The sequence below is a fragment of the Gopherus flavomarginatus genome, chromosome 1 (assembly GCF_025201925.1).
Source record: "Gopherus flavomarginatus isolate rGopFla2 chromosome 1, rGopFla2.mat.asm, whole genome shotgun sequence".
NCBI lineage: Eukaryota > Metazoa > Chordata > Testudines > Testudinidae > Gopherus > Gopherus flavomarginatus.
Window position 1 is genome coordinate 60,818,989 of NC_066617.1, and position 25,760 is coordinate 60,844,748.

General features: G+C 36.5%; 1 protein-coding gene across 5 annotated transcripts in view; it reads right to left on the reverse strand.

Moving 5' to 3' along the window:
* Positions 1-25,760, reverse strand: part of SCAF11 (SR-related CTD associated factor 11) — a 66,516-nt gene that overhangs the window by 30,382 nt on the left and 10,374 nt on the right. For 3 of the 5 annotated variants that reach the window (XM_050936048.1, XM_050936045.1, XM_050936044.1), the window contains exons 2-8: positions 17,943-17,997; positions 13,221-13,302; positions 11,241-11,401; positions 6,200-6,277; positions 4,840-4,937; positions 3,120-3,184; positions 542-594 (exon numbers count right to left, since the gene is read on the reverse strand). In XM_050936048.1, the coding sequence (XP_050792005.1) occupies positions 542-594; positions 3,120-3,184; positions 4,840-4,937; positions 6,200-6,277; positions 11,241-11,401; positions 13,221-13,227 (462 nt within the window). In that variant the 5' untranslated portion in view covers positions 13,228-13,302; positions 17,943-17,997. Of the gene's footprint in view, positions 1-541; positions 595-3,119; positions 3,185-4,839; positions 4,938-6,199; positions 6,278-11,240; positions 11,402-13,220; positions 13,303-17,942; positions 17,998-25,760 lie in introns of those variants that run through there. The other 2 variants (XM_050936046.1, XM_050936049.1) reach the window with 2 other exon arrangements.

Sequence of the window (25,760 nt, forward strand, 5' to 3'; positions counted from 1 at the left end):
TCAGATAATCCCATAAAAATGGAGTTTTTCTAAATCTGAATGTTCATTTGCATAGCAAATTATTTGGTTAAGTACACCTGCTGATTCAGGCACTCCTCTCTCTGTGACTTCTATATTTTAATTTCTTTGCCTAGGAGCTTGTAGTTGATGCCTCAAGTTGGTGAGAAAATAAAGTTCCAAACTATTTTTCTTTAGAGAAGAACTTTCTTTGAGCACTCCAGCTGCTACAATCTAAGACTTGGAACTATATTGCAACTCACTTTTAGGTAATTGCAGGGTACCCTTGCGACATTTTAGTATAAGAGAACAAAATGTACCGGTACAAAACTGTATTGCAGGTAGACTGTCAAAAGAAAAAGTTCGCATAACCAGTATTTCTTAAATCACTTGCTATTTTTTTAAAAAATAACTACAGATATGCAGTATTTTAGACAAAACAGACTAGTTGACTTTCAAAGTAATTTACAGTATAAAAAAACTTGACACTTTCACTTCCTAGTTAGTTTCAACCAAGATATTTCCTCCAGTTACTTGAACAAACCTTGTTTATCTTCACAGATGTAGTTTCCTTATTTCTTTCATCTGAAATACCACCTGTACAAAAATTAAGATGACACATTTTGGTCTCAATTTTAACACATTTTGCTCTTCTTTAATTATATATTTAAGAGCATTAATGCAACAGCAATATTGTATGCACTCCCAAGTGAGACTCTCCAAATGCCTTTAACAGTAAAAAAAAAGGTAAGAGCCAAGAAGCAATTTATGGAGAATAACCAGTAAAAACGATTGGGAATTGCTTTGAGAGGAAATTGCTACTAGCGCATATAAGAATGGAAAAATGAAATATTGAGTAGTCCATTAATGTATAACTCATAACATACACATACAATCTCATCGAGAGAGAGAGAGGCTGATCAAACTATGTTTATGTTGTGATATATACTTTTCCACAAAGAATTTCTCAGCAGTCAATTCGAGAGATGCTAATAGAACTAAATTTATGGATTCCAGATTACCTAAATTATCGAGTTTTTATTTAGAAAAAAAATTATTAAAGCAATTTTTAAACTTGTCCATGGACCAACTGCTTGTAGACCACAGAGAGAGATTGAGCTAGTCAAAGTAATAGCTCTCCTTATTTCCAACCACTAAACTACCTTAACAGACAGTGAAAAATACACCACCACTTTCCTAATATGACAGTAATAGAAATAATAAAATAAAATAAATACTTAGCAATTGCTATACCTGCCACCAGGATGAGACGCAATAATGAATGGGATGAGAGATGATACAAAATTGGGAATAAGAGAGAAAGGGATCCATGACACAATATTTCTTGTATTAGTTACGGCCAACACTATGAAAGGATTTGTGAACTCATGGATTATTGAAAAAAGTGACAATGTCAAGATACAAGGCTAATTTCACAAAATGTACAACTTCCATTAATTGCACTTGGAGTTCTGAGGTTCTGAAGAGCCACAAAAATGATTCAAAGGCTGGAGAATATCCCTTACAATGAGAGGCTTACATAGATTAATGTGTTTAGTTTATCAAAAAGAAAATTGAGAGCCAATTTGATCAGTGTATAAATACTTCCATGGGGAGATATAACTAGGTACTAAAGGGCTCTTTAATCTAGTGGAGAGAGGCATAACAAGCACCAATGCTGGAAGCGGAAGCTGGACAAATTCTAACAGGAAATAAGGCACACTTTTTTTCAAACAGTGAGCATGATTAAACACTGGAACAAACTGCCAAGGGAAGTAGTGGATTCTACAACTCTTGATGTCTTCTAATCAAGACGGGATGCCTTTTTGGAAGGTACGTTTTTAATTAAACAAGTTACTGGGCTCAGTATAAGATAACTGGGTGAAATTTAATGGCCTGTGTTATACAGGAGGTCACAGCAGATGATTTAAGGGCCCCTTCTGCTTGAAGTTCTATGAAGGTCCATAAAGCCTGCATTTCACCACCAGATAAAAAGTATGTTTTCCAATCACTTCAAGAGAAAATCTAAGGGTATGCCTGCACTGCAGTAAAAGACCCATGGCACAGCTGCTGATGGCCCGGGTCAGCTGACTTGGGCTTGTGGGACTACAATCTGCAGGTCAGACACTTGGGCTTGGACTGGATTCTGGGCTCTGAGCCCATAGAATTTATGGGCTCAGAGCCCAGACTTCAGCCTAAACCCAAACATCTGACCTGCAGCTTGTAGCCCCACAGCCCGAGGCCCATGAGCCTGAGTCAATTAACCTGGGCTCTGAGACTCAGTGCTAAGGTTTTTTTTGTTTTGTTTTTTGGGGGGCAATGCAGATGTACTATAACAGATTAACTTCAATATCCCAAGCCAACTTTAACTGTTATATTTTATTAATAGCTATAAATAGTATCAACAAAGAAAATGTCATCTTGCAATTTTGTCTCTACATTATATCAGATTAAAATGGCTACTGTCAAGTAAAGGAAACTTTTTAAAATAACTGTTCAGCACCTTACATTAATAACATTTTAAAATCACTTTAATACTGTTTACTTTCTAAGCTATCTAATAATGGCCTTTTTCCAAGCAGGCTACAATTTCCAAGATTTGGCTGAATTTTGTGAACTACAAAGCTCTTAAAAAGAACGATGCTGGTACTTTTAACTAGAGAAAGGTTCTCTGAAAATGTCCCCTCAAAATATTGCTAAAGCAACTCGGTACTGAACTGCTATAATCTTGCTGTGGGCTTCCTGTTAGCAGAGACTGCCAATGTGTTGAATTCTGATAAACGGTGCAGTGGTTCCATGATGCAGAACAACACCTGGTGGGTTGAAACCAAATCCATTTCACTGGTGATATATGCCAGTTTCATTATGATTAAAAAGAAAGCTTTCATATTAACTTTGCATGGTAGAGTGTATATAAACTTCTACCATAAACATAAGTTTTCCCTTTACATCCAAATTCTGAGCAACAGAAAGATGGGTTCCATTTATAAATGTAAGTCACACAAGACTGATATAATTCTTTTAAGATTCTGATAACAAAGGAAAGAAAATAATCACAGAATATGGGGATGAGATCCATGTGGCTCTAACAGTAACAATAAGAGAAAAAAATGTCAACTTACTGTAGTTCTTCAAATCTTTACAGAGTTTTTCTATTAATGGTCCTTTGTCAGCACATGTATCCCTTCTGTAAAATTAAATGAAGAGTTATTTGCAATAGCACCTATGGCTTCTACTGCACTAGACACACACCATCACTGCCCTAAAGAGCTTTAAAACTTTGGTAAGTTTAAAGCACTTGGATTGCTAAGGATCAGGCTGCAGGATCAGAGCCAAGATTTGCAACTTCACATCATCTGCAATGCAAAATTTTGCATTAATTGGCCCTGTTTCAAGCAATTAGTTTTATAATTGCAGAGAACCAAACTCTCACTATATTATCAATTCCCAGATCAATCTGAGAACCAGTGAGAAAAAATATAATGGGTATAAAGACTATTTTATTTGTTACCAAAGACCACCAAGTGAAGATCTCGCATGTTTTTAATTTTCAGCAGAACCTTTGCAGTTAATCATAGACTCAGACTTTAATCTTTTAATAGTTTTAGAAATTTACAATTTAAAAAGGGAATTTAAAATTTTATTCCGGAAAATACATCAAACACTGGTTTACAAATAAACTAGTTTATTTTAAGAATCCAGTATACAGCTCTTGGTGAATTTGCTTACTGTATTTTGGCACATAAAACTTTAATTTTTAGATTGGCATGCTTGCGTATAGGAGAAACAGCTGCTAATTGCTTTCTGAGCTACTGTAAGTTCTGGAATCATAACTCAGTTGAAAGAAGAAGCAACAAAGTCAGCAAAGTATTATTGCGGCTCCTTCACTGTTCTATTCATAGATTAATTGATAGTCAGTTTATTTTACTGTTGAATAAACTCATGTAGACATGGAAGTAAGAACCATAAACAGAGTTAAGTAAAGTGCCACACCATCAAACCGGTTGCTTATGTCAATGGTGTAGAGGCTCTAAAATATACCAAAGATTTAATAGGACACTAGCATCCCTTCCTCCATATGGATCAGTAAAAACTAATGACTTTTTTTAAAGCAATGCCATATGCACCAATTTTAACCGTGATCAGGTTTCTTTCAATGTATAAACAGACAACTTATGTTCATCTGACTGTATTGCCAGAGATCCCATTAGCAAAGTAATGGAGGGGAAGTGCTTTCATTGTGGTGGCAATTGCTTTACCCCACAAGGGGCCATATCCATTATACGTCTAAAGTTAATATTTTCAAAGCAGCGTAGGTGATTCAGCCATACATCCTCTCCATTAAAATTAATAGAAGATGTGTTAAATCCCCAGCCTGGTTTGAAAATATCAACCTATGATTTTTCTAATGTGTAAATTCATACCTTCTCTTACAAGTCATTTCATAGGCTGTATTAAAAGGAGAATCATGAAAATATTTTAGATATAATTTCATTGCAATCTACCCATATTTCTTTAGTGCCTTGATAAAGTTACTTAGAAAAGGCATACATGCATGCAGTTAGCTGCCTTTCTGAAGAACCTCCCAGCCCTGGTTTCAATGGTTAACAGCAAATGTTGACTCTTAAGCCTTTATCCAATATTTACTACAAATAAGCAGACACGACATCAGTGTCAAATTTATATATCACTTGCGGGAGAATGGGACATTTGGAACTCCATGTCTAAACTTATTAAAATTGGAAAAGATGCTCAAAACTATCTCCAATCTGTAAATTTGACAGCCATATTTATATTCGGGATTCATATATTACCATATATTACATTCAGAGCACCACTAACCTCATAAAGATTTTTGTATTCATGTGGTAACATTTTTCCTTATTGCAGCAGCAGTTTTCTTTTTCTCCTTTCTCCCTTAGTTGAATCTTCTCCTGAACCTGCAATAAAAAAAATAAAGTCAGTCTTGGAACTAGAGCACACCGTATAATGCATAAAAATTATTATTTGAAAACAAAAGCATGAGGACTTATTTTTTCCTGAATATTACAAGCTATACCAAGAAAGTAAGAAACTTCCTTCAGAGATAGCTATTTGGATCCCAAAACGTACAGGTCCTGTCAGGTATTTTTACAAATCTTAATTTGATATGTAAGGGCTTACTGGCCTTATCAATCATGCATTTAAATTCTGCAAGATCAAAGTGGCTACATAATCTAGCAAGATTCTGAATTTCATAGCAAGTAATTCCATTATTATCCACCCAACTTTGTAAAAAAACCCAGCATTATGTAGTACTTCCCAACCAGGAAGAGATATTTACTGTAACTATGGTTCTCCTTTGAGTAGCTGCCGATGTGTATTTGACTTAGGTGACTTGCAAGCAGTACCCCTCTCCCAGGAGGTGGGACTATGAGTCTATTGAAGTAGTACCGCCCTTTCTAAGTTTGTGTCTACTCTGGAAGATGTGGCAATAGCATAACAGTCTGTAAACATACGTATGGACAACCACATTACTGCCCTGCAAATGTCCAATATGGAACTGTCATTGAGGAATTTTATTGACATTGTTTACGCTCTTGTTGAATGACCTTGCATCGGCTGAGGAAAACTTTGGTAGTTTTTCAGAGTATATATTTTTTTCTAGCTACCTGAAAAACTACCACTCTCTGTGTGTGCCCCACCACAACAGCTGTATACAGCTGAGCCTTTCACAGTTAGTCAATAAACTTAAACATCTGGTTGTAGCAAAGCTTCTTGATACTTGAAATTAATTTCAACTTTTACTGGTGACTGTATAGAACAGCAAAACCTGTACATACAAACAGCACTTCTTCTGAGCAAGGATAATTTACATGCAAATTTATGCAAGGTTAGCATATAACAACAATGAAGTATTTACTTTTTTAAGTAAAGACAAGATGCAAGGAAAATGCCTATTTTGGGGGATACAAGGAGGGTTTCAAAGGATCCATATGAAATCCAAACACAAGTAGAGCGTTGTGACTCTACATCACTGTAAAAGTTTGCTAAGAAAAAGAATTTTTGTTCAACAACTAAAATGTTATCAAATATTCAATATAGTTCGTAAAAATGAAGTGTACTTAATTAGTGAGTCCTAGTAATTTCTGAACAACAGGCTTCAGCATGGCCCACAAGTTCCTACAACTGAAATGTATCTGAAAAAGAACTTTGGACTTACCTTTATATGGTATTTCAGTGCACCAAGCTGATACACAGTTTGAAAAGGTTTGCGATCAATCGGACATGAAGCCATAATCTGAAAGAAGATTTTTCATCTATTATGATTTACTCTAAATTAGAAAAAAATCTCTATTTTCTAGACTTTTAATTCATTTAATTATCCTGGGCTTCTTAGCAGAAATCTCTCACCCTCCACTAGCTACTCAGCTATTGATAGCCTCTCACTGGAAAAAGAAAAATACTCCAGCCATAGAGGATTGGATCCAATAAATATGGGAAGCTGTTATGGAAAAATTAACACACTAATTATGTACCCAGAAAAACAGACAGAGGGCAAATGGATACTCTGATATTTGGTTATCTTTTATTCAGTACTCAGACAAAGTACGTTCACCTGTAAAATAACCCAGCACACTTGTTCAAATTTTTAAAAATTAAAAATATTTGATAAACATGCCTATTCTGTTCAATGCCCAGAGATTTCACTCAATTTAATAAGATTGCTAGAAACATGTCTTAGGTGTAAGGAGGCTCACTGTGTAATATGGTAACACTTTGTTAAAGAAAGATCTGATGACTATGTTCTTATATGATGTGTGTCTAAACAAAAGCTCACTGACATACTAATTATTGTGTGTAGTGTAGTTGTAGCCATGCTGATCCCAGAATATTGGAGAGACAAGGTGAGTAAGTTAATATTTTTTTATTGGACCAACATCTGTTTGTGAGAGACAAGTTTTCAAGCCACACCCGAAGAAGAGCACTGTGTGGCTTGAAAGCTTGTCTCTCTCACCAATAGAAGTTGGATAAATAGAAGATACTACCTCACCTACCTTGTTCCTCTAAAACTGATTATTGTTTTGTTTCTGATATTTACATGGCAAGGATATGTAAACCTGTTAAGATTCCCTAAACAAAGTACAAAAACAAGAATGAAAGTAATGTGCTTGAAACATGCAGTGTTACAACTTGCTCATATTAATTGATTTGCATTTATTCCCCTAGTAAGATTTAACCAACCATCATAAAACACACTTAGGTATATTTATAGTGAAAACAACAATACATTTATTACCAGTGATTCAAGAGATGGTGAATAAGGATAATGGAAAGAAAAGGTTATATTTAAAACCAAAATCATGACATTTTCTAGAGACTAAAACTTAAATATTAGGTTAACCTGTCTAATGAAGTGCCTCACTCACAGCCTACGAAAGCTTATGCTCAAATAAATTTGTTAATCTCTAAGGTGCCACAAGTATTCCTGTTCTTTCTGCGGATACAGGCTAACATGGCTGCTACTCTGAAACCAGCCTTTTGAAGACTTCAAACCAAAACTGGCCGTGATCCCATTTTCATGAGTGTAAAGGCACTGCACTTTTACCTCCTAGGTGCAGGATGATGGGATGTCTTTTTTGTTCCCAAAATATGCTCCAGTGAATCTTTAAAGGCTATCAAGATAAGGTTCTCTTCCCTTGTTGTATTTCTATACCAGTTCGTTCCTTTCTGAAATTCTTACAATTCTTGTTCTGCATTTAGCTTTGATGGTTGACCAATTGTGAATGAGATAAAACTTAAATTTACATTTTAACAGAGACAGGTAAATAAATATTTTGTCTGACAGGAAACCTGCTTCTCCACCAGTGCTGTGATACAGAACATATTTTCAGCAGACATACATAACTCCTTACATAGCATCTGTACATACATTTCACAACGACCAGTGTAACCCTGGCTTTCATTTAAGCCCACGTAGGATTTTCTCTCGGGAACCAGAATATACCTACCAGAATCAGAACATTCTTGTAACCCCCTTGGCCAGCTGGCATTCAGGGTTTCTTGGGTCGTAGCATATATACGAAAAGTTCACAGAACTCAATTTTTCTATAATGTGTGACCATGGATAACACAGTTTATGTTCATATAGTGCCTTTCATACCAAAAGGATCCCACAGTTCTTTACAATCATTGTACAAGAGTCACTTTGCCCACTACTAAAAGACAGCCACCTCTGCAGTGGAACTCATCAGCTTTTTTATGGTGCATAGCATCATTATGACAATTTAGTATAGGAAATGAAGTTCACAACTAACTGAAATGTAAATGTAATTAACTGTAATGCTGTTCTCTTGCTGCAGAGAGGAAATGGTTCCTACCACTCCTAGGCATCAGTCTCCCTCTGCCCCTGTTTAATTGGATCTGGCCTCTCACAGACCCCTGCCACTCTCCTCCTCCTGTCTTATTCTTTTACCTTACAGCCTCCCTTGTATCACCCCCACCCTCCACATGATAAAGCTATCCTCTCTGCTTCTCCATAGATTAAACCCTGGTGGGAGATTGTGTTACTTGCCAAAGTGCTGAAGTAACAATTGCAAAGTGCTCAGTGTCAAATGGAAGAACCTATGCAATGGAACAGAGGATTCTTTAAGATCTTCAGAGACTAGCTTTCTATCTTTGCTCCTGATCTAGTAGTGGTGGCTGAAAAGCCCTGGTGCCACCAAAATAAAAACAAATAATGGAGGACAAGACCTGACTGGAAATCACAGGGGCATGCAGAATAGATACTAAAGCAGAGTAGGTGCTGAACAGGAGCAATAATTGAAGAGATGGATCTTCTGTGGGAAACCCCTTGCTGACCTCTGTTAGGAGGAAATGAATAAAATGTTCCAGGATGGTAGTTAAGTTCCATAGTGAGGTAAGACTGTCAGATACGAGGATGAATTTTGGTGGGTAGCACCTGACTCTTGCTAGACAGCTAAGATCCAGGAATAAGAATCCTACAAAACAGCTTCACAAAAGTAGAATTTCTAGGTAAGTAACATTCTCTTATTGCCGTGTTCTAGTCTCTTCTCTCCTAGGACACTACTCTAGCCCCACATAATCAGCGCAGAGACTGGGAAGAAATCAGGAAACCTCTCTTTTTAAAATTTTCAGTTTTTTAAAAATAACAACAGAGCTTAACTGTAAAATGTCATTTGTCATCATGTATATACTAGTGTTTTTAAATTGGTTCCTCTGTAGTAAAAAAAAAATCTGACAGTAGTTCAAGTCATGTTGGGCAATACTTTTTTTCCTTAGCTGTTTTTATAGAATATATTGAAAACAGGCTCTATTTTGGAAGGTGGGGAAAAGGAGAGTCTTTCAGATTAGAATTTTCAGGTCACTGCTTATTTTCTTTCCCACCCCATGGATGTAGCTTTGCCTTTAAAATAAACCTAAAACCTTCAGGAACTTGTATACAGTGGTATAAAAACTAGTTATTGTACATTTCAAGGAAGATACATTATTGTAATATTTTCTGTATTCCAAACTGGGTGATTTCTCATAACTCATAAATTAAAGTAATTGATAATTATTTATAAATGAACAATCATACAGAATGATCAAGGTAGGCAAGCAAATACAACTTAGATAATGTATTCACCCCACTTAGCCAGAAGGCCAATTAAACTACTACTTCACCCAAATACAAAAAAACCCCAAAACTTTAAAACTAACAGTAAATATTTAATACTAATTAATTAGGAAAAGTAGTGACCAACTATATGACATCATCATACTGCTAGTGGCCATATGTTTAAAATATACTTCTATAAAATCACTGATAAATTTCCCCAGCAATGGCATTTTGGTATCGCCCTACCACACATATAAATATAATTTTAAATTTCTTAAATTACATGGGCTGAAGGAATCCCAGATCCCCAGAGGAGAAAGGAACCTTCATAAAGTTATTTATTTGAGGTTTTCCCTCCACTCCCACTTATCTTTAGCCATGATGGAAAAAGCAGACAGGTTCCCTAGGCAGCTAACAAAACTTACAGAGCATACAAGCGAACTGAAAAGGTACATCTTTATCTAGCTTAGCTAATTAGACTAAGCTGTTTGGGGCAGAAAACACCTTTTATTCTGCTTTTGTATAGTGCCTAGTACGATGAAAGTCTCAATCCTAATCAGGCCTTATAGATGATACCTATATACAGCAGAAAATGGCAATGACAGTTAAGGAAAGCTATTACAGAGGGGAACAAAAGGGCAGAGATCTTATTTTCTAAAGATATGATTAGTGATCTGTTAAAGCATGCATTTAAACCAAAAAAATCTCATTTACTCTAGCGAAGAGGACTGTATAGAAGAAAACTCGCATAGGCCTGTATTGTACTGAATGAGAAACTTAATACTAACTGAAAAAGACAATGTTATTTTTACACTAGCAACTCAAGTCAGCAATACACAAAATGAATGATCCACTACTTTTACGTACTTTCAGCTGAAGCTAGGTTTGACACTCTTGGAAAAATAATAGTTTTGCTACAGTGGATTCAGTTCTTGAATAAATGTACACTAGATACAGAACAGAATTAAAAAACCATGGAAAAGAAAATTAAGGACAGAAGAAAGTTTTCTACTTACTTTAGACAAGCAAACAGAACCTAAAAAATAATTACTTGGTTACAGAGCAGAGAAATTGTGGTTATGATTTTAATATTACATGTCAATTTTTAATATGACCACAATGAAGGATCTAGAGAAAGCAACATTTCTTAATAAAATCCTGGAGAGCAGCATCAAACTAGAGAGTTAGAAAATGGAAGCCCCATTGTGCTAGGTAAAACCAGAAAGGCTTACAATATAAGATAAGGGAAGTATAAATAATTAGTGGAATGGGATTCAACTGAACATTTTTTTATATAATCAGCAATCGCAAATATAAAGTGGTGTTTATCCCCTTCTACCCCTCAAAATAGCCATAATTAACGGGCAAATTTCTTGTAGGCATCATAAAAGGTGGGAGGTCTTGAGAAAGAAAATGTAATGTATTAAGACTATTTGAACAGTGGAGAAAGCTACTTAGCACTATTTATAAACAAATTATTTAAATAATTTTGAAAATTTGAATCCAGTTCAAACACAGTCATAGATTTAAGTAAATGGTCAAAGTGATTAGTGACTACTTTACTTGACCGGCTAATCAGTTATTTTTCCCATTAAAGATTTCAGACACACAGAACACACTACATCTTTGTTCTGAAACTTACTTCAGCCCATTTAAGAATACAGGGCATGCAGAAGAAGTGCCTGCAGTTTTCAGGAAAACCAACCTCCTGTTCTAAAAGGCAGTTTAGACAGATCGGGCACCTGTCAGCTTCATCATATAACACAGCAGTAGGACAGGAACAGCTTTCTTCATTCTCGTCACCTGTTATTAACATTGAGACTTTCAATTATTGTTCATTTCTGGAACTGTATTAGATTTGAATACAACAGTTTGTGTTAAAAATAAGTGTGCTAACTCTTAACTGTACATATTAGCATCTTCCTGATTACAAGTTTAATATCTTGTATTTTTTGTACCAGGTAACAACTCATCTAAGTTGTAGTAAAGAGCAGAGCGGCAAGTCAATTATCAATGTTTCAGTTGTTCAGTCAAGCTGTTGACCAAAACAGTGATGTTAAAGGAATTTTAACTTGACTGGAAAAAACCTGAAGAGTCTGGCAACCACATAATCCTTACCAGTATTTTCCATTCAAAGGAATGGAAGTTAGCTCTACATTTGTTTTTAAAAAATATAAACACAGGAATGATAGGGCTAGATCAGTTCAATAATTTAGCCTATTTCATTTGGAATCAAATGGACACAAATCAGATATTAGGAACAGCAAAAAACCTATAGGAGAACACTTCAATCTCCTTGGACACACAATAGCAGATTCAAAGGTAGACATCCTGCAGCAAAAAAACTTCAGGACTAGACTTCAAAGAGAAACTGCTGAGCTTCAATTTATCTGTAAATTTGACACCATCAGCTCAGGATTAAACAAGGACTGTGAATGGCTAGCCAACTAGAAAAGCAGTTTCTCCTCCCTTGGTGTTCACACCTCAATTGCTAGAAGAGAGTCTTATCTTCCCTGATTGAACCTACCTCGTTAACTCCAGCCTGATTCTTGCTTTTATATAAAGACACATACACACCTGTCTCTAGAAATTTCCACTACATGCATCCGACAAAGTGGGTATTCACCCACGAAAGCTCATGTTACAATACGTCTGTTAGTCTATAAGGTGCCACAGGACTCTTTGCTGCTTTTTTAGTATAAAAGTAGTTCCTTTCTGTCTAAGCCACCTCTCATATGCTTGTGGTGTCTGGGCATAATGGGATGAGTTAAGCATGTCTCCGTTCTAATACCTTGTAATTCAACAAAAACATCTATCCTTAACTTTAGCTTTTTTGTACTTTCATTCAAATTAAAATTTTTTTTTCCATGACTTCCCCGACATATTAAAATATCTACTGTGCATGTTAAATGCAGCAACGTTCTTAATTTTGTTAAATCAAAACTTATTTTAAAATCAAACCAAACTGAATTCAATCCTTAGTTTATGATAGTCAGAAAGGACTAGTTTCATGACACGTCAACTTTAAAGTTTTCAGACAATATATTAATTCCTTCACTCAAAACAGTGTTTTCATGTTTTCCCACTCACCCATAACTCAAACATAAATGAAGAGATGTTACTAAAGTTTAGGAAAACTACATTGCTATTAAGTTGCAAACACTACTAACCCAGGGCTGGCGGGGTTAAGTTGCAAACACTACTAGCCTGCCTGCCACTGACTGAGAGGTCTGTTTCTGTTTCTAGAACTATGATCAGGTTGAACATGTTGCTGTAAAGGATTCAGGGACCTTCCCAGGCAGAAGAAAAAAACAAATTTTGCTAACCAGTGTAAATTTACAGATTAAATTCTACAACCTACAATCTACTAATTCAGAGAAAGATCAAATACAAAATCTAAGCACTTTGCTTGAACCTGACTACTGACAATAAAACATTTTCATGTTTTCCCTAAAATTTTAATTTCACGTAATTCCAAACATTGTCACTTTATTATAGGACACCACACACAAAAGTTATATATATATATACACACACACAAGTTATATATATTATATACATACATATATATATATACACACACACACACACACACACACACACACACACACGCATAAGTTACCTTCCATGTCTTCATGTTTTTGATCCTCAATATTTGGAATACATTTTTTTTTTGTTCTTCATCTCTACTTGGGAAATACAACCTGAAAAATATTGAAGTAACAATTTACTTTTGCTTAATATAGGTTTACAAAATTAACCACTATCAACTTTACAAAAGAATTTCCAATGCAAGCCGAATATGGACCATTTAATATGCACATTTTTGTAGCCTGTTTTGATCCCAGTGTCTCACTGGACCAGCTCAAGAAGGTGGCTACAGAAATAGTTTAGCTACTGTAAAGCCTAATAAAGAATATTTTTTTAATATCAAAACTAGTATTAATACAACTTTACATCTGATATTTTATAGGTGAACTACAAAACAATTTTTAATAAAATATCCCCCAAACTTATGTAAGATTCTAAAAGGAAAAATATTACTTTTTATTAAGAAAAATGTGTTCTTCCTTGAAAGTTTCCTTGATAAGTTGGCCCCTTTAGTTCTCATAAGTAGGCTTCTCCATCTCTAGCAAAACTGTAGCAACTATTCTCTGCCATTCCCACCTCAGCAGTTGGGGGCAGGGGAGTGAGGGAACAGCAGGATTTGAAAATCACTTAGGGCTTGGCTACACTTGAAATTCCAAAGCGCTGCCGCGGCAGCGCTTAGAAGTGTGAGTGTGGTCACAGCACCAGCGCTGGGAGAGAGCTCTCCCAGCGCTGCACGTACTCCACCACTTCATGGGGTTTAGCTTGCAGCACTGGGAGCCGCGCTTCCAGTGCTGCGGCACTGTTTACACTGGTGCTTTACAGCACTGTATCTTGCAGCGCTCAGGGGGGTGTTTTTTTCACACCCCTGAGCAAGAAAGTTGCAGCACAGTAAAGCGCCAGTGTAGCCAAGGCCTTAGACATATATAGAGGAGTGAGACAAGATGAAGATGATGCTCCACGCCTGAAGAATAGACATAGCAGCATGACTACAGTGAGAGGGCTTAGGGGAAGATGTTTTAGCCATGCTGAGTTGAAAGTGTTGTTTTGACATCCAGAAAGAAATGCGAATGAGGCAGGTTGAAATATGAGATTTGAGACAGGTCACACGTGCAGGTATAGATTTAAGAGTCACCAGCACAGAAGACAAAGTTGACACAATCACCCAGAGGGAAAGGTGTCAACTGAAAAAAAGAAGGACTAGAAAGGTCCCTAGGACCTACATCCTAGTCACTCAGACTGCACTGATGTGATGCCATGTAAGAAACAAACGGCCTGTCCACTGAATCAAGAGCTAGACCTATCCCAGGTCTTCTAAGCTGAGGATGGAAAATAGGCGTCTCTTCCTCTTTATCTTTCTCTCTGTGAAGGGTCTCTTTGTTTAGGTCACAAGGTGATGCCTTGAAAAAGTAACACTTGCTGAGAGTCACTAAGAATTGTGTAGCTGAATCACCCTTTCCTCTTGCTGCTTCTTAGACTCCTAAGTCTTAGAGGAAGAGAAGGGTAAACATCCAAGTTTCCAGGAGAAAGGTAGAAGTTGGAGACATTTTATAGTTTAAAACATGTTTACAATACCCAAGAATGTATTCAATTCATGTCCCATGTGCTTGTTGCCAGGAGACAGAATTTAAGAGATTAAGAGACAGATTTACTGATGTATATGAAGCCTGCTTGCCTGGAAAGCACGTAGATACAGCTGACTAATTCTGGTACCACATAGGAGAAACACTATAAGAGAGAATGAGCGTGGGAGAGGAGGTTACTTCCCCTCAGTCTATGGACAGTATGACTACACTTCAATTAAAAACCCATGGCTGCCATGTGCCAGCTGACTTGTATTCATGAAGCTCAGGCTTCAGGGCTGTTTAACTGCAGTGTACACTTCCAGACTTAAGCTGCATCCTGACCTCCAACCTTGCAGGGTCCTAGAGCCCACGCTGCAGCCCAAACTCAGAAGTATACATTGTAATTAAAACAGCCCTGCCACGGGTGTCTAACTGCAGCATAGATATACCCTTTCCAAGCCATAGCTCACTTTCCCAGCAGCTGCAGCTGCTTTAAGACCACTGGCTGTAACATAGTAACCTTCTCTTCTCTGAACTCTTCACCACTATCCATGCTCCTTATTACTAAGATTTGATATTTATGTGCACTTGGATTCCCATTCGCAGCAGTCCCCTTCAACACAGCTAGCAGCTCTTTGCTGAGACTCCCCCTGCTTCCCGGCTACTCCCACATGCTGTTTTACCAATCTTGTGGTGAGAACAGGAAAGTGAGCAGCATTGCTGCTAATGGTCGTGTCATGCCATTTAATTGGCTACTTCAGGCCACTATGGGCGTGCCTACGCAGGGAAACTGACTGAAATAGCTACTATGGAATAAACTATTCCAGAACAGCTAATCTGGAATCTCTCTCTATGTGGAAACACTTATTCCAGTGTAAGAGTTTCCATACAGTGATCTATTTTGGAATAGCTATTGTGCTTTAAATTCACACCCTACCTTATTCCAGAGCAACTTCCCCATGTAGACAAGCCCTAAGTTACTGAATGTCCAGGGTGTGCTTAGAGGGGAGCCTCAGGAGTAGATTTCAAAATAGTAAAGCTATTATGGGAGTAACTTCTGTTTCTCTGGCTCTCAGAAGAGCACACAGGGAGGGGCCTTCTGGATCTAGCATCAACAGTGAACAACACCTTTGCTGCTTTCCATTTGCTGTCAGGACAGAAAGATCATGTGTGAGAACAGGTGTTTCTAAATACAAAGGAGATATGTCATTAATGTGTTTTTAATCAAGATTTGTGATAGTTACCATTTCCTTTAGCTCCAGATAAATCTAGACTGTTTACTCTACCAGAATGCATGTTGTTTCAAACTGAGTTTGAAACAGCCTTTCTATTCTAAACTCCTAATTTAATTCCCTTTGTTAAGGTATCTGATGTTGCTCACTCTGGAAGTGAAACCAGACATCTGCAATTTAGATTTTTCAGGACTTCAAGTAGTTGTGTTAAAATAGAACACTTGTTACATTTTTAAACATTGTACTTTTCCCTTTTTGAAATGTACAAATCTAATCAACACCTCTGAAGCTCCCCTTTGAATGCACAATAACCATGAAATTCAAGGTTATATGGTTCCCACAGCAACTGTCTCTAGCCAGCTGTTCACACCGCTCTCATACGTGCTAAATTTTCATCCCCTTGTATGTAAATGATTGCCTAGGAAGGAGTATGGGGGTAATAGTGGATCACAAGCTAAATATGGAGTGGGCAGTGTGACACTATTGCAAAATAAGCAAACATCATTCTGGGATGTATTTGCAGGGGTGCTGTAAGCAAGACACGAGAAGTAATTTTTCTGCTCTACTCCAAGCTGATTAGGCCTCAACTGGAGTATTGTGTCCAGTTCTGGGCGTCACATTTCAGGAAAGATGCTTGTTTAGTCTGGAGAAGACTGTGAGAGGATATCTTCTTAGCATATGTGCAATGTGCCACAGGTGGCACGTGACTAGGATTCATCACTGAATTTGGTCAGCTGGTTGGATCCCTTACCTTCCCCGGCTCGGGCTGGGTACTGACAGGTAGTAACATGAATACTGATCCATGCCCTCCACTGTTTTCAAGTACATAAAAGATTGTTACAAGGAGGAGGAAGAAAAATTGTTCTCCTTAACCTCTGAGGATAGGAGAAGCAGCAATGGGTTTAAATTGCCACAAGGGCATTTTAGGTTGGACATTGGGAAAAACTTCCTAGCTGTCAGGGTGGTTAAGCCTTGGAATAAATTGCCTAGGAAGGTTGTGGAATCTCCATCATTGGAGATTTTTAAGAGAAGGTTAGACAAACACCTGTCAGGGATGGGCTCGAGGTCCCTTCCAGTCCCATGATTTCTATAATCACTGTACAGCAGATGAATACATGTATAGGACAGGAAGTGCAAAATACTGTAATAATCTGCAAGAGGAGTTTGATATAAGCATATGGTAGTTACCATAATGGCAATTCAAACAACAGCACCAGGGTAAATGCCCCATCTCTCAAAAAGTGTCTTGAGATATTTAATGACAAAAGTGGTAATAGCATAAAGTCCAGAGAAGCAGCCAAGTTTAGGTTGACAGGCAAACCCCCTGTCAACTTTCAAGTCTCCAAACATGAGTTGCAGTAGCATTAATCTCTAAGATCCTCAATTTTGGCAGCCAACCCATAAATTCATGGTTTACTGTGATTGAAAGCATGCATTTTTTACTGGTGCTTCCTCTGTCTGATCTGTTCTTATGAACAAGTATTCTGAAGTGTTTTGAGCAGAAACCTTGTCAATGTCAATACACTGCCAAATATAAAGAAGAAAGCATGGACATCATAGAACTGGAGAGATGGACATAACCTACGTAGTAGATTTGTTGGGTTTAATTTTTAATTTTTTTTTTTTTTTTAAACAGCAAAGATTTTGGAGATTTTCTAGCAGGAAAAAAAAAAAGTACTGAGTGTTATTCTAAAGAAACTGAACATTTTGATGGAGAAAAGCCACAGGATTACAGCTGATTCCAACAAGGTTGATACATTTCTGATCTTATTCCCAATCACAAACTGACCACTTTCAACAAAACCAACACAAGAGCTGTTTGCTTTTATTTCACTGAAAATAAGAATAAAAAGTTATTTCTTGAAGGAACTTTGAAAGGCTATTTTTCCCACTTAGTTTTAAAAGGATACTACAAGGAACAGAGTAGTAACACAGTTAAAGATTTTTAAGGGCACTTACGTTATGTTAGCATCCAAGGAGTCTGGAATGCGTTCAACAACTGAGTTTTGATGAACTGTGGAAAACAAAGAATTTTAAGAGCAAATTAAGATTTTTGGAGGAAGGTGGGGGATGAAAGGACTGTTAGAAGATGAAGCACTTCTCTTCCCCAAAACCAAATATCTTCCAAGTAAACAAACTTTGGGAATGTAAACCTTAAGAATATTTTAGTAGCACTTCTCAGAGAGCACTTTATTGCAGTTGTATACCACCTCAGTTTAAGTTCTTATTAGAGAAAATTTGCATTCAAAATGGAGAATATTCATCGGTCCAGTTTCCTCAGTTTCTTAAAAAAAATCCTGCTTTTGCATGCAAATTGTGAATGTCCAGTAAGGTTAAGACATATTTCTGAGAAATTTTCTATTTGAGTTTTAATTATAGCAAATTTTGTTGACTGCCTTGTGGATGACACTGCACAATGTATATGCAGCTATAGTCATCCAGGTGTTGACATGGAATATTCAAAAATGAAATGAGTGTTTGCAAAGAGTAGCAGCAAAGATGACACCACGTAAGTCTTCCAAAACCAAGAGAAATCCATTCTAAAAATGTATATTTCCTTTACAAGATAAGCATACAAAATACCTAGTTCAAGAGTAGTAGCAACATTATAATTGAGACGATGCTTTCTCAGGCGCTTATAAACTTTCTGTAGAAGTTACCTTTTGGCATGTAATTTCTTATTTAATCTCAGTCTAGATATAAATTGTGGGCATAGTTTGATTAAGTTAGCAATTTTTCAGATAACTGAGCATGAAAGTTTTCCACCAATTAAATATGAGCTATTTTAGCTTTAAAATAACTGTTTATAAATTTCAAGTTTAGAGATTTAGGCTGGATTTCAAAAGAAAATTTCAGTCTCTGTCTTAATGCAAGACAAACGTATTTGACGTGTGTCAATCAATTCTTTTTGAAAATAAGGTACCCAGGTACAGTTCCAGATGTTTCACTTTTATCATTAGGAATAAAGCCCCAAAGATACCTACATCCAAACATATCAACACCAAGCCACATATATATATTCCCTAAGAAATAAAATGCAATTGTGGTTACTGTATTTCTAAGCATGATCTTATACATCTGAAAAGATTCACTAGCGTGACCATTTATATTTATTTTTGAAATAGCTAAATGGTAAAACTATGTAAATGTGTTATGGTTTAGATAAGTGAGTTAGGACAAATTAGAACATCCATAAGTTAGTTACATTACAAATCTATTAAGGCATTAAACACTACACAGCACAATACATATTACTGAACAGGCAGAAGGGATCAGAGTTTGAGTTGTTAAAAGTTACGTTTGAATATCCTAAACTACTAAAATTAAAATCGTTACCATAAAGTTGCAGTGGTGTAGAAATAAATTAGATAAAATAAAGAAAAAAACTGGAGGTGCTTTGGATGCACTCAAGACTCGTATTTCTACACCCAAAAGATTGTACCTGTTTTTGATGAGTATAACCAGGTGTGACCAAAGATAAACTAATGAAATCTTTTTAACCACGTAGTTTATTTACATGAAGTAGGAGATGATGATTGAAGAGAACTTCCCCATCGATGCTCCAACTTGCTCTAAGGGCTTTCCTACATACAGAATTGCATCAGTTTAAGTTAAGGTGTGATTTTAAACTGATTTAGTTAAACAGGTGCAAAAGGGTCTGTGAACAATCTAGTACCAGTTTAAAACAGGCTAAATTTGGTTTAGTACAAACTGATAAGGAAGAGGTTTAAGTGAAATTGAAATAAGCCACTCAAGCCAAAGCAAGAAGGGGTTTTGCACTGGTTTAAGTAAAACATCTTTATAGAGTATTGACAATGCCTATGTTGACACCATATTTTCCCCACTAGTTCAGTTTTGTTTTTATAAATCTTTTGTGCTTCTCCTACAAAAAAAGGACTACAAAAACTGATCCATCTTCCTTGACAGTTCTGCTCCCAATGTGTGCTTATAGTCATATCTGGTTGATTAACTAAAATTACACACACTAACTCTTTATTACTATTAAACTGGACAGAGTCAACATACTAAAAGCCATCTAAGTTTATTCTAGTTCCTGAATCAAACAGAATCCACCACATTCAAAAGCTAGGTCTGAATTCTGCTATTACACTTGTGCTACCAAGCGGACCACACTGAGTTACATATGTAACAGATGGTGAATATGGCCGGAGTTGTTATTACTGATATCACCAAAAGCAAAAGATTCTCAAATTCTATGTTTAGGTTTCAAAGTTCTCAAATGGGAAAGCTATCTTTTTACTGGTAGGCTGACAAAATGTGATATGGAAATCATTGACACAAACATGGAATTCATTTAGCCGCTCAGTCACTTTTCAAGATAAGATTATACAGTTTCACTAGAGTCTCTAGAATAGGCAAATTAGAAACTATTCACCTACAAATAAGCATACTTCTGTAAAGATGTGTTCAGACTAGGAAAACCATCAGCCAGCTACAGCGATAAAAGCCATATTCCAAGAGATTTCCTTCCAAACAGTAGAGGTAGGGCAGGCTAGTGAGAAACTTGCAAAAGATTATTTTCAGATAAATTAAGAGGTAAAAGACCCCTTTCCTAAAGAGATAATCTGTGTAGGATTCCCATTCTTAAGCAGTTTGTGGGCTGTCTCAAAAAAAGGGCAGCTAACTACAACATGTGCAAAACAAATGATAGACAAGGATGATGCCAACACTTTAAAAATTTAGGAACACGGGAATTGCCAGACTGGATCAGATCCAAAGTCCATCCAAGCCAGTATCCTTCTCCAACGGTGGCCAGAACCATACGCTTCAGAGGAACATGTAAGAACCCTGCAGTAGGCAGATATGGGATGATATAGGTCTCATAGGTAGAGGTTGGCTTAAACCCTGAAGCACAAAGTTTAGTATCTCTTCCATCATCAAAATCAACTGTGGCAACTCTGAATATCTCTTGATATCTATTTAAATATTAAAAAAGGAATACAGTATGGAGATAATCTCACCTGTATTCTCAATGCTACCTGTGCTGATGAAGGATGAAGAACCCAAAGGTGAAGGGTGGCACTGAAAGGGCAAGGAACTGGGAGTGTGGGGTGGGAAACAGTCTTTAATTGCATGTCTACATACTATCTTAACATACACAATGGGGCAAATTAAGGTTGAACTAGCAACCTTACTTCTTGCATTTCCTAACTTTTGAGTGCTTGACTATGCAACCTTAGTAATGTTCTTCCAACACAGTGTGTGTGTAATATATACAGGATCCAACATACCACATTTTTGTGGGCCTCTATTTTATATTTTAAAAAACATTACACATTAGAACAAAGTCTTTTTTAGTATATAATTAAAATACATCTTTACAGAAGACGACATAGGATTTACTAGCATAAGATATTCTGGGGCCTTGAAATGGCTGTCTCTTCTTTAAAGGTGCATTGAAAAGTGTTACATGAAGATTTAAAAGTTATTTGAAAGATCCCAGGAGGAAAATATATAGCTATTTAAAAATGCAACTTGAAATTATCTGAACACAGTGGAAACAAGCATTAAATAAAAGCTACGGAATCTAAACAATGGACTTCTACTTCTTCAGCCATGCTGAGTGACAGCCTTCCATAAACACAGGTCAAAAACTTTACTACTCTAAACACTTACGTTCATTCTAAGATGTCTCAGTGAATATTTCTGTACTGAATTTTCTTATTAGCTTCAGTGCCATGATGATTTTTTAACTGAAGTTCTTAAAAATAGTTGCACTGTTTGAAATAAGGGAAGTGTTCAAAAAAGTATCATTAAAATCCAAAATGGGTTAATTTCTAAGCTACAAATCTGCAATACACTTGGGCTCTAATTGAGGAAAGCATTCCTATTCAGGAAAGGACTTAAACATGGTTAACTTTGAGCATGTGCTTAAATTCAAGCTAATGATGAAACTTAAGCACATGCTTGATTATTTTCTTAAATTGGAGCTTTCAGCCTCAATGAGAAGATTCTTCAACAATGTAACAGGAACATTATTTGTGAACCAAATAAGTGACTAAAAGTGGGGGGAAAATCATATTGTGTATTACATGGCTAATGCACACCATTGCTTTTAATTTTGTGATCTGAGAATCAAGTTTTTTCAAACATTCAAAACTGCTGAAAAGTGGTTTTGATATTTTAAAAGCTAGTTCACCTGAGAAATAGTGTGGTTTTTGAAGTATTAGTTTTAACTAAAGTCTTCTGCATATAGATCCTTTTTTCAAAAATGGAGGAAAAGTAAAAAAAAAAAAAAAAAAAGGATTTAGTGTGCAGAAAGTGTAACCATAATTTCAACTCTATTCATTTGAAGCGATGCAAAGGAAAGTGATATTTTGTGGAGTTAGAGGATGATGGAGACTAAATCATTCAGACTACTTTTGCAGCTTGCCCTGAATGTCCTTACTCAATTGTCCAGCAGCACTGCTAAAGCCTCACCTATGGTCACTTTTGTGATGGCTAACAGGGTAGAAAAATATCACTATGCACTGTAGCTAGAGGTCTGGGAGAAGATTTGCTTTATTTAATACCCATAGTGATGGGCAATAGGAGAAAAAAAGGAATTAAATATAAAGGAGAGGTAGACCTGGATTGGAATGTATATTCTGAATTCCATTGTTTTTGGCTTCAATTACTTTTTGTGAGGATAGGCTGTTAATGGACAAGCATCCTACTCCTAACTTCAGGCTGATGAATGCAACATCCATGGTTAAGGTAATTACCATCTTGTGACAGAAATGAGGTCCTCAATTTTGCGTGTATAATCAAACCACAGTTGAGAGGATTGTGACTTGGACCTCTATGTGCAGCTCTCTCAAGTATTAAATGGATTATAAAGAGAAATGGAAAATGCAGTGGTGGTATCTCTCTGCTGTTCACATCTGACCTTAATATACAGGAAATCCCCAGCCCCAAAAACATATTAGATAGCATTTGCATACTGCGAGTCCTGGGATAAAGTGAAAATAGGTTTAGTTTTGGTATAAAGATTATACTGCTTTGCTGCAAAATCCCTGTGTGATCTAATGAAGTTTCTCACTGCAGTAGTGTCATCAAGGTTAATTAAGGTTGTGAACTATGTACGTGGTTCTTTTGAGTTGGTTCAAAATTTTCTGGTCACCATGTTGATGACAGAATAATCCCATCTTACTGGTAGACTCATCTCATTCAGTTACACAGGCTCTTAATTTGGTGTTTAATTAATTAAATTTTTCACCCACATTATGGGCTGATAATTATTTCCTGTAGTTTGAGATCAGAGTACTCCTCTCCTGTAAGGATAAAAGGCCCCATAATTTTCTAACTTCAGAAGGCCTTGAGGCAGGGTTGATAAAAATCTGATTTACTTTGTTACTGTATTTAAACTATAAGGTTTTTTTCCCCCAAAATAAGAACTGTTTAAAATGAAATATGAATTTAATGCAAAATATGTTAAGGCCTAAATTTATAATCTCTTAAAACATTTGCACAAAAAATAAATATGCTGAATCCATGAGTATCAAAAACGGAGTTAAAAGCTGCTTTTTTCATATAAAGAATCAAGAAAAACGTGTTTTGAGATCAAGCTCTACAACTATGGCACACTAAGTCATGTCCCATATTAAAGGCTTGATCCTGTGAGGCACCCAAGGGCTGTGCTACTGGATACAAGAGACTGGCAAAAGTCATCAAAGGTGTTGGGACTTGGCCTCTGACTGAAAGAAACATCATCATGTATCTCATCAGGATAATGCACTGAGCCCATTTGGGTGAGCTCATAGTCCTATTTTAAAGCTCAGACAGGGAGAAGCTATGATTGGCTCTATTCCTAAGTCATGAATATTTATGACTCTATCCACCATAGAATCTTAACTCTCCACCTCAAGGAAAAACACTGATCTGTCCAGTAATTACCAGTCCTTTCTTCTGGATGGTTCCAGCACTTCAAGTAAATGAGCTTGCTCTGTCTCCTTACATGTGTACACAGACAGACAAAAACAGAAATCCATTACAGAAATCCAACCGTTTCTCTCTCTGAACAATTAAAAGATTGCATTGCAAAAGGCATGAGGGTTATACAAGCAGAAGTCTAGGACTGGTAGTTTTTTTGGGGGGGACAGGGGAGTTATGTAACAATGGAGAAGAAGCAGAGTTTGAAACCAGAAAAATACTGGTGTCAAAGCAGGCCACTGTGGGAAGAAGGGACAACATTCTCCAAGGCGCCACCTCTTGAGTTCATTTCAACACCTGGTAACTGAAGAAAAGAACTGGCATGGCTGCAGGTCATAAACACAGATCCAATCTGGAAATATTTTCAGGAAATTCCTGTACCTCTGGGTCAAAAAGAAACACATACAAAACGTAAACAATGTGACAAAGAGATGCAAGGCCTGGTTTTCAGAATGAAACATTATGACAAATGCTCAACAGAAGGCAATGACTAAAAAGGATGAAGGGACATGTCTGAACAATCTGGTTAAACTTATTTTTACACCCTTCTTACAGACTGCCAACTATAAGAACCTAAGAACAGCCATACTGGGTCAGACCAAAGGTGCATCTAATTCAGTATCCTGTCTTCCGACAGTGGCTAATGGCAGGGGAATGAACAGAACAGGTAATCATCAAGTGATCCACCCCATCATTCATTCCCAGCTTCTGGCAAACAGAGGCTATAACTTAGCCTCTGTTTGACAGAAGCTGGGAATATAATATATAGGAAATCCCGAGCCCCAGGGTACTGGGATAGATGGAACTTTGGTCTGGCCCATTATAGCCGTTCTTATGTTCTTGATAATTATCAATTGCTTTTATACTGCTACTGCTGGACTTCTGAAATGATTTTTTTTTTGCTCAATATAATCAAGCATTCTATATGAAATTTTCCTGTTTAAAGGCAAAGTTTTAGGTAGTTATGGAATTTTAACACAACTTTTTTTTCCAAGCTGTTTAGCTGGTACATTGTTAGAGATAAGGATTTAAATAGATGTAGATAATCCTTATGATTTATTAAACTATTTTCCCTACAAAACTGAGTTTAAAATAAATTACATCATTTAAAAAGTGGTACAAACTTGCAGGAGGAGGAATCTTTCATATACAATCTCGTTTTCTTTAAAGCAATAAATTCAGTAATAATCAGTGAACAAGAGCGACTTTTTTTTTAAACCATTTTGTTTTGGATCCATAAGGGGTTATGAACATCCATCATCTGCAATGTTTACAACTTCAGAGTCATCTACCAGTGCCACCAACAGTGCAGCAACTAAACATACAGTTAACTACCTTTATTAAAAAATAAAATAAGAAATCTTTATCATCCAGTAAAACCATGGAGGAGTTCAAAAATCAGCACACTCCAGCAAGACTCCACACGAGAAGATTGCTCAGTTCACTTATGCAACCAATCCTCCTTTTCATCTTGTTCAGAGCAAATATTTAATTTACACTGTGTAATCATTAAGACCAGGTTACACTCCACTCGTCAGAGCATACATTGCTGGATACAGTGTATGAGAAGGAAATTAAACAATGTGCAAAAACATTGAAGGGAAATTCATTAAGCTGAATCCAGTAATGCATGCTTATGTGACAGCAGAAGCTAGGGTTGTTTAGCTCACATAAACAGGTGATACATCAGATGCCTATACAGCAGAATACTTAAAAGTAGCAGTACATGCTGTTACAAAAATTCAACTGTCAAGTGTGCAACCTCCTCACAGACAATACTGCAAATGTAGCAGACAGGGAAAAAAAAAATCTTAAATAAAATAATGAAGAGAACCTGAAATTCTA